Raw genomic sequence first — 18152 nt, 5'->3', positions numbered from 1 at the left:
ATGTCAAACTATCTCATTTTAATGTGCAAACGTTACTATCGAACTTTATAACTGTACGCATCATGTGTCATCCCAACGGAATCGTGTAAAACGCCATCACTCTAGGTTTGAGGGCGATCGACAAGCAAGCGAATTCCATCATACATATTTATTTTACTTAAGCATTATCTTATTTTGCTTTATTTGATTCAATTAACTGTAAGTATATTTTTCATATAGATGGATTATAAAAAGAAATTAATTTTATAATTCTTTACCAAGTTTTTTCCCTTATACATTGTACATGTAGTTAGCTATAAAATAATATAGTTTTAATATACGGAACATAATTACCTGTGTAGCGAATGTTTTCTCCCAATATCGGTATCGCTATTCCAATGGTTTTCCTGGAATTCCAGACAGTATTCCTCATCTTCAATAGATACATATACATGTATATATTAATTGGCAAGTGTTTAAATCACGATAGAGCGTACTTCTATCATCCGTCGAGTATATAAAGGTAGGTGATGTGACCTGCAATACCTCAGGATCCCTACTTTGTTGATAAAGTTGGAACTATTGGATTGCTGTATCAACGTGATCACCGACACAATGACCTTGACAACGCTCGTGTGCTATTTATACCTTACTGTATTGATAGCTGAATATACAAATTAGGTAAAGGGTATGTAAGGTTATTATTTCCATATATGGATATACACATATTACAAATTAAGTAGTATAGAACTGATGTGACGAAGACGAATTCTAATGTAATGTTTTATATGTATTCGTGATACTTTGTTTGACGTCAACATGTTCACAGACAATACTATTCCTTTACGTGAAATTCATATGATTTATTTTTTTTCAAATGAAATTCATGCGAAATTCATGTAAAAATTTCCATGTGAAATTCATGTGAAATTCGCGTGAATTTATGTGAGTGAATTTTACGAGAATGATTTTTGCCTGTGTATAAGAAATGTCAGTTCATTACAAAACACATATCAAGACAAAAATAACTTTTTTATAAAATTGAAGAGTATAATCTAAAAAGGAATAAAAAAAAACACTGAAAATTCAGACTTTGAAAATATGCTCGATTTTTTTATTTTTTTATTTTTTTATGTATATGCGGAACATATTAATAATATTGAAAAACTTAAATAAAATGCATCTTATTGATGTTTTTGATCTCAACCATCTTATATCGCTAGGTAGGAGCTAGTGTACATTTCTCGCTCCAGCAGACAAGTCGTGTTCAATAAAGTCCAAATCAAATAAATGAAGAGTGTTTGTATTGCAATAGAAATGTTTTCAGTGTTGGGTCATCAATCAAGACACCTGTTTTATAACGAGAGTCGAAATGATTGTATTCACACATTTTTATATGTCAGACCCCGTCAAGAATTCTCTTTATTTTCTGTAAGTGTATGGTGTGAGAACAATTTCTATTTAACTAGAAATTCCTCGCTACAAAACATGAGGAGGTGATTCTAAGTTAATAGAATGAAGGACATTTTGATGGATAAGAACAGAAACAAACGTGAATGTCATAAAAATAATTCCTTATTATTTTCAAAAAATCCTTGTGAAAATATTCGCTGAGCCTATAGCTATAGAGTTCTTTGTGCGGCTGGGCTAACACCAGTTTTCACATGATTATTACTATGTATATAATTGCTCTCACCATCTTTCCTGACGGGTGCCTAATTGAATAATCTATAGCCCCTATAAAACCCATGACTCTACAAAACCCCTTCCCCACCTTCCTCTCCACATTCTACTTAGGACTTGGTGAGTATGCTTATTATTGGCAGTGCCTTGGCTGGCAGGTAACGAAGGCAAGTGTAGGAATTCATTTACATCCAAACAGCTGATTGTCAGCAGGTCTGTGGATTCACTGTGAGAAACTCCCCACCCCAACCCGGCCTGGAGCCGGGACGCACAACACTTTCTCATGAGTCCAACGCCATCATAACCTTTATGCGCTATGAATTCACTGGTTATGTCTGTAATAGAATTTCTCAGCAATTTCAACCCAAAGAGTCTTTATACGAATTCATCAAAAAGCCAAGAGGTCTCAGAAGTATATCACTTTACAAGTTGGTGGGACAGATACTCGGATCATTAGGAGTCGCCTGTGATTCGAACACTATGCCAGGTCTCTCGATTATAACCAACATTTAATGACGATAAAACACGTGCTTTAGTACATGCGTTTCAAGTACACGTGATGAAATGTAAATAACAGGTGCCCACTCGGTGGTGGATTTTTAAGTATGGGGTTATCAGTAGATTTAGCGTAAATAAACATAGTTAAACAAACATAAACAATATCTAGTTTATACAGAGCTACAGCTTATACAAAAATCAGATTCCAATGACATTAACAGAATAACTACAATTTTTGTTATGTAAAAACAATCTCCAGTATTTTCCTTAACAGCATAAAGGAATGGCTGTATAAAACACAGAACAGTTTATGATATTTATACTTGATTTCTAGTTTACAAATGTATAAGAACGAGTTGAAATCTGTAGTTTCTCTTATAAATTGTGAATAAAAAATCGCCTATGTTGTCCAAGGCACACAACTTAATTAACAAGTACCATATTAATATCATATGAAGGCTAAGTTTTATTTTATATTATAATTCAATATTCGTAAAATATGCAGATATACAAATAAATAGCTGAATGGGAAAACCGACTATATGTCTTATTTTACACATTCATATTAGTTGATTTCGTCGGCAAAACAATAAGATAGCTTGGTTAAATGATAAAAGATGATAGACACTAAATCAAACAATTAGAATACTCCATATGCCTTTATGTCAATGATAACTTCTACCTTACCTTCACGGAAAGTTAATATGCCAAGGGATTAATCGAAAAATATGATAGCACAATTACTGTCAAAAGACAATAGGATAGAGGCGATATGAGCATTGTCACACTCATACAAAGGGAAGAGTTACATGGCTTCTAAGTGAGAATGTTGTTGATATGAATAGCATATATCCTGTATTACAAGTCAACAGTATTATCTTACTTATCAAAGTATGTTAAAGGTCTAAACTATTGTTACAGAATATCTGATAAAACGCTTTGGCCGATAGCCTTTTAATTTCCGACTTATGTAAATATTATACACGGGTAGGCGATTTAATCAAACGTTACACATTTAATAACTCACTACAATGTCCTTGGTACCTGTTGTCTGATAGTGTTACCAGACATTGCGTGGCTATCCCAGAATACAACATCGGATGCCTTATCTATTCAAGGTCGGAGGTTCATCAAGCACATGTATGGCATGCTGCAATCAACAGTAGCCTCAATGTCCCTACGATTATCTGTAAAAGAAAAAAATATAACATTGCATCTGAGTATAAAAAACCATCAAATAAATCATTCGTAATTATTCACAATTTCTTCAGATTAAACATAGATTTATAAATTAGTAAGGACCACCTATGATATGAAGCCTAATTTTTATCTTAGATTTTTAATTGATAACGTTTTAGTTATTCCTTGTCAAATCCCATGGGTCGAATTAACAATGATATCAAAGAAAAAATATATTTCTGAATAGTTTTTCCCACATGCTGAAAGGAAATTCAAAGACGAATAAACACAAGTCAAAAGATGAATATAAAAAAACTATTTTCAGGGTTCATTACGCTTGAGGAATAAATGCATTCAAATGAAAACTAAGCTGGTCATTTCGTTAACAGTTGATGTGTACATCTGTCCATTTCTCTCATTTCTGTCCTTTGTTCTTTTAGCATCGAAGTTTTATATTTTTCTGGGATCGCTAAATAGGCCAGTGTTAGTGGAAATATTTAGTAGGCGGTAACGCCCCACCTGTTTAACATCTCCGTCAGTCAATAAACCTCGACATGAAGCCAGTATAAGTTGGTCGAGCACGCTTTGAAATGTAGACTTCAGTATTGTCAATATTTGTACGAATCTATTCCCAATTGCCAAAAAAATCATTTTACTTCCTCTCCTATATTGCCATGCGCAGTAGCACCACATACTTATGGACATTGCTTTATAACTTGATTTATTGGTATTGAGACTACAATCCAGCGCTTCACCACCTTTTGTTATGGAAATTCAACTTACTTTATTAAAACCAAATATTTCCCAAGTTATCAACTATTCTGATCTCAAATTCCATTATCCTAATTCCCCATATACTTGAAATTCATCAATGAAATATATGAAATAAGTTCCCCATCACTTTTTAAAAATTCCCGAGGGAAGATGTGTAAACAGTGACAGATTCTACGAGTCTCTAACGGCACAGGACTGTGTTTTTATTACCTGTCACTCTCGTGATGCATTTCACATCCAATATTAATTGCCAGCTTGTAAAAATTGTTTCACGTGCTGAGTATACTTCAACTGCGTCAGTCCGTACATGTGTAACACAAACATCGTGTAACCCATGCCTACACCGTGCCATATCGAATCGCTCCCGACTCCTTTCCACACTCTAAAGCATCTCCCGTGTGACACTGTCTTTAGATAGTCACACACGATGTAAAGTTTCAACATTTCTCACTCACATTTAAATATAAGCTAAATATTTGGCTATTCCATTTAGAGACGTTTGACATTGACGAAATTACAGTTGAATGTCTTTCGTCTCCACAACCAAGACATCTGTGGGAGCCGGTTCAAATGTTATCAGGCGCTAAGAAAGGGGGCGTGTCGGTAATCACCGTAGGTATGCTAATTAAGATATTTGGTGTGAGATTTTTTTTCTCTCTATGGCATTTAGTGTTTTAAGTTATTTAATGTTATGTTATCTTAATAAATCAAATGTATGTAAATGCAAAAAATTAAAACTGATGAAGATAAGATTGCGTAGATACGCTCAAATGCATGAGAAAGGCCTTGCCATTCCGGGCCTGAGTGAACAAATGTAGACATGATCGATTGTCATTGCGTGTATGACCCGTAGACTCAGAGAACATTCGATCCCCATTCGTTATATGTTTTATTAAGTATCCTATTTGTATAAATAAACACTATCCAAATAAAAAAAAAACCTATTATTGTTAATCACTGTAACATGTAACAATCAATTACAAATAAGCTACATTATAAAGAATAACACAAAATCTGTCGATTTTATCCAGAAAACAATGCCGATTTAAATCTCGGACTGATGACTAACACATTTCCTCTTACATGCTGTTAGTCCTGACAATAAAAGAATGGGATAAGTTAAACACTAATTAAAACATTCGAACATCATCAATGTGTTCGTTAAAGCTTCCTAGGACATATTGTACTGACGTGCAATGACCGGCCATGTTTGTAAGTATGGCCGTAAACGGTATTAACGACACGCAGTACGTACAGATAGGACATATCCCGATAACCATCGTCTGTATCAACATCGCCATTGCATCACATTGCTTAAGTAAGCTCTCGTCTGTACACGAGTATTGATCGTTCAAGGGAGATCACTCCAGATCTATTTTGTCAGAAACTTTCCGTGAACAATACTTCAAAAATAGTCTCGTTCTAAAAAGACTCTTTTTGACTGCGCATGCTAAGCCTAAAAGATATATTAGGACTAAGACCACAATTAGCTTCGCTATATGTTTCATTGTAACATTAAAATTCATAATAAATTCCCAAAATCTCATATGCAACTTTCCATCTCACCTGGCCAAGACCAATATCTAAGAAGCAAAATATAAAAGTTTCAACACAGCATGTTGGGCATTTTCTGGAGATAGCTATCAAAATGTGTCACCAACGTGGATTATATACATCCGGGTCAGGGGTAGAGGTCAAATCTTCTTCACACAGGATCCTGGAGCACAAAATACATTATCAATATTATAATTTTACATCACAAAACCTAGATTGACATCTCTACTATAAATCCACATTAAACTCATCAACAAAATTCAAGTTCAAAGAGGCATTTGATTTGTTTTCCTGAAATACATACATTTTTAGAGGACTTCATTCGTGGGGCCTGAACCCGGAAGTACTTAATTGTGGTTTCAGTCCTATTATGAACGAGACTACTTAAAAATGTTAGCTGGTTTTATAATTCAATGACAATGCCAGGTTTTATTTGATATTGCTCGTTTAATAATGATCACTTTGGCCTTAGTTGACTTTCATCCTTGCCTTCTGGTCTGACGTCAAACGTAATTTCGCCTTTAAACTATTGCGTTGTTTTGTAGTCTAAACACAAGGACAAAGATTTACCCCGATATTTGTTTATAATTTGTTAATAATATTAAAACTGGATTATAAAAAAAAACTTGTGTCATAAACATTCCTAAACTTTATCATACGTTTAATGTTCCTTGATTTTTCAAAAGCAAACAACATCCCAATAGTATTATCATTTCTCGGTGACATTGATCCCCCAATTAGGTCATTACTGTATATTTCGTTGAGATTTATCTTATACGGGATGTGCTATCCTAATAATCAATCCTCTCAATAGTATCTAAGAGATATCTTTTTGTCTCCTAAAACGTTTTTATTTTTGGCGTTTACTCGTATTCCAAAACTACAAAAAATACCAATATAACAACGAAACCGTAGTTCTAACTCCAAGGCGATAAAACGACGGCAAACTACGAACAAAAATCTAGATTAATTTTGTCATGATTCGCTTTGTCTAGATTCACTTTAATTTGATTCGCTTTGTCTATATTCACTTTGTCTTGATTCACTTTGCCTTGATTCGCTTTTGTCTAGATTCACTTCGTCTTGATTCACTTTGTCTTGATTCGCTTTGTCTAGATTCACATCGTCTTGATTCACTTTGTCTATATTCACTTTTTTATTCGCTTTGTCTTTATTCACTTTGTCTTGATTCACTTCGTCTTGATTCATTTCGTCTTGATTCACTTTGTCTAGATTCACTCTATCTTGAGTCACTTCGTCTTGATTCACTTTGTCTTGATTCACTTTGTCTTGATTCACTTTGTCTTGATTCGCTTTGTCTATATTCACTTTGTTTTGATTCGCTTTTTCTAGATTCACTTTGTCTTTATTCACTTTGTCTTGAGTCACTTCGTCTTGATTCACTTTGTCTTGATTCGCTTTGTCTATATTCACTTTGTTTTGATTCACTTTGTCTAGATTCACTTTGTCTTGATTCACTTTGTCTTGAGTCACTTCGTCTTGATTCACTTTGTCTTGATTCACTTTGTCTTGATTCGCTTTGTCTATATTCACTTTGTTTTGATTCGCTTTGTCTAGATTCACTTTGTCTTGATTCACTTTGTTTTGATTCGCTTTGTCTAGATTCACTTTGTCTTGATTTACTTTGCCTTGATTCGCTTTGTCTAGATTCACTTTGTCTTGATTTACTTTGTCTTGATTCGCTTTGTCTTGATTCGCTTTTGTCTAGATTCACTTCGTCTTGATTCACTTTGTCTTGATTCGCTTTGTCTAGATTCACTTCGTCTTGATTCACTTTGTCTATATTCAGTTTTTTATTCGCTTTGTCTAGATTCACTTTGTCTTGAGTCGCTTCGTCTTGATTCACTTTGTCTAGATTCACTTTGTCTTAATTCACTTTGTCTCTATTAACTTTGTTTTTATTCGCTTTGTCTACATTCACTTTGTCTTGAATTGCTTTGTCTAGATTCACTTTGTCTTGATTCACTTTGTCTTGATTCACTTCGTCTTTATTAACTTTGTCTAGATTCACTTTGTCTAGATTCGTTTTGTCTAGATTCACTTTGTCTTGATTCAATTCGTTTTGATTCACTTTGTCTAGATTCACTTTGTCTTGATTCACTTCGTCTTGATTTACTTTGTCTAGATTCACTTTGTCTTGTTTCGCTTTGTCTAGATTCACTTTGTCTTGATTCGCTTTGTCTGGATTCACATCGTCTTGATTCACTTTGTCTAGATTCACTTGTCTATATTCACTTTGTTTTTATTCGCTTTGTCTAGATTCACTGTCTTGATTTCCTTTGTCTTGATTCACCTCGTCTTGATTCACTTTGTGTTCATTCGCTTTGTTTAGATTCACTTCGTCTAGATTCACTTTGTCTTGATTCGCTTTGTCTATATTCATTTTGTCTAGATTCACTTCGTCTTTATTTACTTTGTCTTGATTCGCTTTGTCTTAATTCACTTTGTCTTCATTGTCCATACAAGGAGAATAAGACCATGTGTTCGGGGAGGGTAAGCGTCTACTGCTATTTCGACAACATCCGCCTTACAAATCTAGGTCAAATATGGATTAAGTCACAACATCGGAGCCACTAGGCATGTCAACAAGCATCGAAAACGTCTGACTTCATATCGCACACACAAAAATAAGACATTTCTAAATGGGATCATTCCGATCGTATTCATCAACCTCTCCAAACCTTGTGGTCAATGTCGATATCAATATACTGTTATTTAAAGATCACACAGCGTCGATATATAGGTAACAATAAAGGACTTTGGAAAGTCCCTGTTATTAACTTTGAAAATCTCTTCATAATAATCAAAGTCGTATGCAAACAAAAAATAGGCCAACCAACAGAGGGTCACACTTTGATTGGTGTGTCAATTGCCTGATGGGAGACCTGGTCACCAAACTGAAAACATATATATCAATAATATATAAAATATTGATAATAACATATAATGTCAAAATAAAAATCAATTTAAACGAATGCATATTACACTTCGTTGTGTTCTAGACTGTGTTCACATGGTGTTGTAAGTGTGGCTCTTGTCACGTTGATTCCAAATGATAATAGTTGGGGATGAATCTGGTAGTACTGTTAAGAGTGCATGATACAATACCAACGCCTTGTTTTGTTGTAGGCTAGTCATTATACACTATTCATGATTCGGTTTAGACTATTCACTATTCATTATACACTATTCATGATTGGGTTTAGACTATTCATGATTCATTTTGGATTATTCATGATTCGGTATACACAATTCACGATTCGGCATATACTAAACATGATTCATTTTATGCTATTCATGATCAGTATGAACAATTCATGATTCGGTATAGACTATTCATAATTTTGTATGGACTATTCACGATTCGGTATGGACTATTCACGATTCGGTATGGACTATTCACGATTCGGTATGGACTATTCACGATTCGGTGTGGACTATTCACGATTTGGTATGGACTATTCACGATTCGGTGTGGACTATTCATGATTTGGTATGGACTATTCACGATTCGGTATAGACTATTTACGATTCGGTGTGGACTATTCACGATTTGGTATGGACTATTCACGATTCGGTATAGACTATTCACGATTCGGTATGGACTATTCACGATTCGGTGTGGACTATTCACGATTTGGTATGGACTATTCACGATTCGGTATAGACTATTTACGATTCGCTATGGACCATTTAGTATTCGGTATAGACAATACACGATTCGGTATAGACTATTCACGATTCGTTATACACTTTTCATCATTCGGTATACATTATTATGAATTCGACATAGACGATTCATGATTCGTTATAGATAATTCATGATTCGTTATAGACAATTCATGATTCGTTATAGACAATTCATGATTCGTTATAGACAATTCATGATTCGTTATAGACAATTCATGATTCGTTATAGACAATTCATGATTCGTTATAGATAATTCATGATTCGTTATAGACAATTCATGATTCGTTATAGACAATTCATGATTCGTTATAGATAATTCATGATTCGTTATAGATAATTCATGATTCGTTATAGATAATTCATGATTCGTTATAGACAATTCATGACTCGTTATAGATAATTCATGATTCAATATACACTATTGATGATTCGGTATAGACAATTCTTGATTCCATTCTAAAAGGCGGCAAGAACGTCCTTTTTGAGGAGGAGCGTTTTGATAAAGTCTTGTGCTATCAATATTCTTCCTATGAAACTGCATTTTTGTGACACACGTTTCTCATGTAAAGCATCGTTTGGTATGTATTACTTTTTAATCTCTTCTTGCAGATTTTTGTTATCATTCTTTTATGAGAAAATTGTGATGCACATTTAAAATAAAACGCGGGGCTGCAGTGGCTGTTTGGTTAAGGTGTCTCGACACTTAATCACTAGCCCTCCACCTCTGGGTAACGAGTTCGAAACCCACGTTGGCCAGTTGCCTGGTACTTACTGTAGGCCGATGGGTTTTCTCCAGGTACTCCGGCTTTCCTCCAACTCCAAAACCTGACACGTCCTTAAATGACACTAGCTGTTAATAGGACGTTTAACAAACTAATTGTAGAAATCAATCATAGAGAAATTATATGAAATATGTCTTTGGTGGTAAGGTTTTCGCTAAAGGTACCTGATTTTGCCATGCAATAAGCGTGATTATGATTACGGAACTTCCGTATATGTTAATTTCCGTGAAAATATATTGTTATAATTCAGCGAAGTTTGCAAACCATGTTTACATTTTCATTAAAATGCTGACATACATTATAGAACCTTTCTACATATTTTTGCATATATATATATATTTAAACGTTTTATATGAATGATTCATTTATTCATGTTGATATTTTGTCGACTTTTGAAATATGAAGATATATTGAATATGATTTGTCTGTATTCGTTCTGGTGATAATTTCGTTTACACATGGTGTTATAGCTTAAATAGGATTTATTCCAAAATTCTTGTATTAGTGAATCGTGTGAAAAAGGGCATAAACTATTATTTTGGAGTTTATTGCAATAAAATGAAACACGTGAGAAACTCGAGCTAAGTACCACAATAAATACACTAGTTATTCAAGAAATGTCTCAAAACACCAGCCATGATCCTTTTTATTCCAACTCACCAATATGTTATAGTATGTTTTTTCGGTGACCTGGCGCGCCACTAATGGCCATTTCACACGGAACCCTCATGTACAGTCTCGTTAAACCTAAAAGTACACACACCACTTGTGGTAGAATCGGACTGGTCATGTCGGAAATGCATTAACAATGAAAAGTACAACGTCTTCATCACTTTTCGAAGTCGTCGTGGGTGTAAGGGGCAAAACACCGTATATTCCTTTTAAGTCCATCTTCAATGAGTGAAACATCATCAAAAGTTAATTACGAATACTCTCAGGAACACCCTTCAAAAATGAAAACTTCGTTCTCCGTGTCATTAGCGTTGGGCAAAATACATGCCCCCATAGTGTTCCATGACAGAGCACCTTCCCCCTACAGTAACATCATCATAAATCCTATGATTAATGTTCTCATGGTCTTTTTATCGTCTAATCATATTTTTAATGAGGTTAAGATTTGCTACAAAGGCAATGATTATATAGAGGACAAACACACCGTGCATACTTCATTACTTATGTAACAGCTCTGCTAATGCTCGTCCCTAGTTACAGGTGTCCACGGGCGGCACGCTGCACGTGCGCGAATTTGGTAAAGCTATGATGTAGGCATCAAACGATCAAATTGAATACCTCCCGTGTGTCTGTATCTAAACTTTAACATGACTTGTAACGACAGCAGAAGTTTACGATCTACCACCAACAACGACTTGTAATCCCTACCCTGACTAAAATGTGTTGGTTACTTGTCAGGGTTCCGATCTTCATATCCAAAATTTAGTCTCCGGATAATTTCATCAGATCATTGGTCCTTATTTCAGCTGACAGTGCAACAAAAATACAGGGAACATCGACTAATTATAAACCAATTAGAATTATTGACATTAATTTAATTTGGAAAACCACTGTAATTCTAGAACACAAAATCTTGAATAGTAGTGCAATGGTATTTCAATGATGTCGACAAAGACGACAGCAACACGCTATGAAACCTGTCGTGTGTACAATCTGCTGGTCGGAAAGGAGGAACAGCGATCTGACAAATACATCTTCTTGTGTCTTTTGGACTTGTATTTGTTGACCGTTTGCCTAGACACGTGGTACATGAAACAATGGCATTAAATACAATACAACACGTTTAGTAAATATATGTAAACCATTCAAATATTGGGTGTCCGAAATCTCTGTTTTTCATCGGGAAATAAACACATAATCGGAAGATTCTGCTATTGACTGGAGTATCTGTTCATTCTGGGGACACACATGACCAACTCTTGCTAGTGTCACCATGAAATGGAGTCAGTTAAGGTATTCTAAAACATTGGTAATAAAGTTAACGTTATTGTGTACGTTTAGTATTGCGATTTATTTAAAGTGGTGTGATCATTTTCAGGGGTGTGGATGTTAAACAAACATGGTAGAAGTAACATTTGGTGACAGCAACGCACGACGTCGATGTATACTGATATAGACTGCGTATTATGTTTCATTTACAGTTTTTAATTTTGATTTTCTGTCTGTTACATATCTTTAAAGTAAAAAATATATCAACCATTAAGACTTTGAATTGATACCATAATAGAACATATTGTAAATATATATGATATATAACAGGTAGCAGCATAATTGCCATTTTTTCTTCTGCCGCTTCATTTGGAACTGGACAGAAAAAGCAGCAAATTTTAATGCAGTAAATGGAAAGGGTGTTCGGATTTATCAATGCTTAAAAGTCTATCATTACTCGTTCATTGAAATCTGGACATGTGAAATACAGGTATAAATGTTGTCGAAAGTCCGTATATATCACAAAAACACGTCTGTTATAAAATCATATATACATATATGGATATTGACATCTTGATGTTCTCAAATAACAAAATTATAACTCAACTTACAGAATGCATAAAATGATTAAGAGACTCAGTTCAAAGTATAAGTTTAGATTTGATTGAAGATTGTTACTAAATACTTAATAGCTGGCAAGTTACATTTATGTAATATGATGTTGATACTCAACTTATTGATAATATTACGCATTTCGACCAATGTAATTATCAATTACTGCAAAATAGTTAAATAAATGTATATATATATGACTAGTGTATCTTTTATCACATATCTCACAAAGGTTCGTATATACTGACTTCGTTATAAGTTCACGTGTAAATATGATATGCTCATGAATTTGAATTGCATTATTCGAAGCGCTGTTATGTAAATACACAATATATTCATTACTTGCGCGAACCTTATTAACACAAAGTGCATTTGCTGTTTCACTTTATGCAAATAAGAAATTGTGTTATGTTGGAATATATGCATATTCATCATGCTATCCATCGGAGACGATAATACAAAGGGGACGAACATCAATTATCAATCGTCAGGTATGCTGCACCTTCACACACCTGTTCGCAGTGCAGCGACTCCACATAATCATTTTACGTAGCTTTGGCTTTTTTATCAGTTGGTGGTATTTCATATCCAGAACAAGTATTTTCTAACATTTTAATTTGTGGTCGACGTTTACAAGCAGTCACGCAAATAGCAGTGTGAAAGTGCCACGTGATGTGTTACGATCAAGTTTTAAAGAGTCAAGCTGTGTAGTTCATGTAATTGATGAATACTTATCATGTTCTTGTTTAAAGGAAAAGGGTATATTTATATACAACAAATCATGAAATAGAGTAAACCTTTTGAAGGATTTTGCCCTTAAGTACGTTGTTGTTCATTATAGAAGTTACTGTCTGGCAGTAATATTAAGCTTATGTCGCTGTATTGTCTCGTAATCCATTGAACTTCACTCTTGTTCGGGGGCAATGTAGTCATTCAATTTTGCTGCGAACGTTAATATCTCAAAGACTGAGAACGTGGTCGTAATAAGGTGTTGAAATTGTTAGGATCTAAAAGTATACATGTACTGTAGGTGTTATTGGTATTTATTGTAGGGTTAACCCGTATTCCTCTAGTTGGTGAAGAGTAAAAACGGTGTTGATGAACTGAGGACAAATTCAGTCGATGATATAATAGGATTTATACATTGATACATTGCACTAAAAAATTATGTAAGATATAAAACGGTCATGGTTTGTGAAAATATCCGTTTCATTTTTCCCTTTTTTCAGCTTCTAATTTTCTCAGATCGACATTACAACACTATTCTAAGCAAACCTTTCAATGATAGGGAAATGACAACTAAGTCTAAATTGTGAAATCGTGAAATTTTATTAAGTCTTCATCATATCACAAATGATAAATAGACTTCAACGACAAGATAGATTAAGATACCAAATTCAATGAATCAGCATTCAGCAACAGTCAGGGACGGAATGTGTGTTAGTTTCATCATAGTAGCATATTCCCTGGAACACGCTGGACAACAGTAAAGAAATTCTGTAGGGAATGAAACAGATTTCAAGTTCACATAAACAAACAAAAAATACATACATAAATAAATAAATTATAAATGAAGTAGAGATTGTTTTTGTAAACAAAAAATAAATAAATGAATACATAATAATAATAAATAGAGATTGTTTTTGTTCATGAAAATATACGTCTCCCCTTCTCCCTTATTAGTACTATGCATTGACGACTTTTGCTCTCCACTAATGGAATACAGCAGCCGATAAGAACTCGATGTGTAACTTTTTCAGTACGCAAATAGCATTAAGTGAGTAAATGCAATGCATGTATATAATACGTTAATTCACGTTTATTCAGGAAAGTGCTTAATAGTAAAGGGCATATTTTGTTTGCAATACTCTATATTCTAAAACAAATCTAAAACAAATCAAATCACAGACCTTGGAATTATAAAATTAATCCCCAACATAAATCGACAAAAAGTGTACTGTGACAAATCAAAGATAAGAATGAATTTCTGTACTTGCTATTCAACAATATAAGATAATAAATTCCATATTATAGTGTTCGCTGTATAGGGATCACCACATATGTCGTGAAAGCATACCAACTAACTTCTTTCTTTTCTTTGTCTTTTTCTTGAGATACCGTAACTTTAACTGAATCTTAGTATGACATGTATTCAACTTATTAAGATAACAAAAATCAGCATTCAAGCATCAAATCGTTTACTTTAATCATAAACATACATTTTGAAATGTCATATCCATACCGTACACCCTACAAAACTACACCCAGTAAGATGATATTTTCGATGTCTTTACAATCACTGAACATCATTAGAAGCCAATAGATCAGAGCCCCGACATCCATTTAACCTTACCGGAAATATTAAGGAAAACATCATCAAATTTGACGCACATCGTGACGTCGATACATTTTTAGGGAACCTCGTGCCTATTAAATCAAAACCGTGACTTTTGACCTGAGGGCAAAAGACATATACTTAAGTAGATGTTTTTTGTTAAAACCAGACTTCCTCTAATATATTTACATATAGTATACCTATAATGTATATTGTAAGTGTAATGCGTTTTATCCTATAAGATGGAGACAGGCAATAACCACAAGAACAGTATCAGTGTCAGTAATATCAAACCTGTCTGATCTTACTTTATTTCACGTACATGCACGTAACGACAGCGAAAATCAAACATAAAGGGCTTGGCCTAATTTCTGGTAACTTCTCATTAAATATGAAATCAAATTTTGATATATTTCAGAAACAGTGACGTTGACATCACAAACCGGGATAACACAAACATACTGGATAGACATTGACATCACACACCGGGATTACACAAACACATTGGGTAGACATTGACATCACACACCGGGATTACACAAACACAATGGATAGACATTGACATCACACATCAGTATCACACAAACACAATTGATAGACATTGACATCACACAACCGGATTACACAAACACATTGGATAGATATTGACATCACACCGGGATTACACAAACACAGTTGATAGACATTGACATCACACACCGGGATTACACAAACACATTGGATAGACATTGACATCACACACCGCGATTACACAAACACAGTGGATAGACATTGACATCACACATCGGGATTACACAAACACAGTTGATAGACATTGACATCACACACCGGGATTACACAAACACATTGGATAGACATTGACATCACACATCGGAAGTACAAAAACACATTGGATAGCCATTGACATCACACACCGGGATTACACAAACACATTGGATAGACATTGACATCACACACCGGGATTACACAAACACAGTTGATAGACATTGACATCACACATCGGGATAACACAAACACATTGGATAGACATTGACATCACACACCGGGATTACACAAACACATTGGATAGCCATTGACATCACACACCGGGATTACACAAACACAGTTGATAGACATTGACATCACACATCGGGATAACACAAACACATTGGATAGACATTGACATCACACACCGGGATTACACAAACACATTGGATAGACATTGACATCACACACCGGGATTACACAAACACAGTGGATAGACATTGACATCACACACCGGGATTAAACAAACACACTGGGTAGACACTGACATCACACACCGGGATTACACAAACACATTGGATAGACATTGACATCACACACCGGGATTACACAAACACCGTGTGTAGACATTGACATCACACACCGGGATTACACAAATACAGTTGATAGACATTGACATCACACACCGGGATTACACAAACACATTGGATAGACATTGACATTACACATCGGGATTACACAAACACATTGGATAGACATTGACATCACACACCGGGATTACACAAACACACTGGGTAGACACTGACATCACACACCGGGATTACACAAACACATTGGATAGACATTGGCATCACACACCGGGATTACACAAACACAGTGGATAGACATTGACATCGCACACCGGGATTACACAAACACACTGGATAGACATTGACATCACACACCGGGATTACACAAACACACTGGATATAAATTAACATCACACACCGGGATCACACAAACACAGTTGATAGACATTGACATCACACACTGGGATCACACAAACATACTGGATAGACATTGACATCACACACCGGGATTACACAAACACAGTTGATAGACATTGACATCACACACCGGGATTACAACAAACACAGTTGATAGACATTGACATCACACACCGGGATTACACAAACACATTGGATAGACATTGACATCACACACCGGGATTACACAAACACACTGGATAGACATTGACATCACACACCGGGATTGCACAAACACAGTTGATATACATTGACATCACACACCGGGATTACACAATCACACTGGATAGACATTGACATCACACACCGGGATTACACAAACACACTGGGTAGACACTGACATCACACACCGGGATTACACAAACACATTGGATAGACATTGGCATCACACACCGGGATTACAAAAACACATTGGATAGACATTGACATCACACACCGGGTTACACAAACACACTGGATAGACATTGACATCACACACCGGGATTGCACAAACACAGTTGATATACATTGACATCACACACCGGGATTACACAATCACACTGGATAGACATTGACATCACACACCGGGATTACACAAACACAGTTGATATACATTGACATCACACACCGGGATTACACAAACACACTGGATAGACATTGACATCACACACCGGGATTACACAAACACAGTTGATAGACATTGACATCGCACACCGGGATAACACAAACACATTGGATAGACATTGACATTACACACCGGGATTACACAATCACACTGGATAGACATTGACATCACACACCGGGATTACACAAACACAGTTGATATACATTGACATCACACACCGGGATTACACAAATACACTGGATAGACATTGACATCACACACCGGGATTACACAAACACAGTTGATATACATTGACATCACATACCGCGATTACACAAATACACTGGATAGACATTGACATCACACACCGGGATTACACAAACACAGTTGATAGACATTGACATCGCACACCGGGATAACACAAACACATTGGATAGACATTGACATTACACACCGGGATTACACAATCACACTGGATAGACATTGACATCACACACCGGGATTACACAAACACAGTTGATATACATTGACATCACACACCGGGATTACACAAATACACTGGATAGACATTGACATCACACACCGGGATTACACAAACACAGTTGATAGACATTGACATCGCACACCGGGATAACACAAACACATTGGATAGACATTGACATTACACACCGGGATTAAACAAACACAGTTGATAGACATTAACATCACAAACCGGGATTAAACAAACACAGTTGATAGACATTGACATCAC

At 35.2% G+C, this 18152-nt stretch overlaps 1 protein-coding gene across 1 annotated transcript; it reads right to left on the bottom strand.

Annotated features, from left to right (window-relative positions):
• Nucleotides 1-6669: 6669 nt before the first annotated feature.
• Nucleotides 6670-8071, bottom strand: LOC117331158 (protein PF14_0175-like). The gene is made up of 3 exons (XM_033889755.1): nt 7954-8071; nt 7357-7539; nt 6670-7265 (listed from the first exon to the last, which is right to left on the bottom strand). The coding sequence occupies exons 1-3, from the start codon at nt 8069-8071 to the stop codon at nt 6670-6672; spliced, it is 897 nt and encodes a 298-aa protein (XP_033745646.1).
• Between the last annotated feature and the right edge of the window lie 10081 nt (nt 8072-18152).

Source organism: Pecten maximus, chromosome 7 (assembly GCF_902652985.1).
Source record: "Pecten maximus chromosome 7, xPecMax1.1, whole genome shotgun sequence".
NCBI lineage: Eukaryota > Metazoa > Mollusca > Bivalvia > Pectinida > Pectinidae > Pecten > Pecten maximus.
This window is presented reverse-complemented; position numbering and strand designations above follow the sequence as displayed.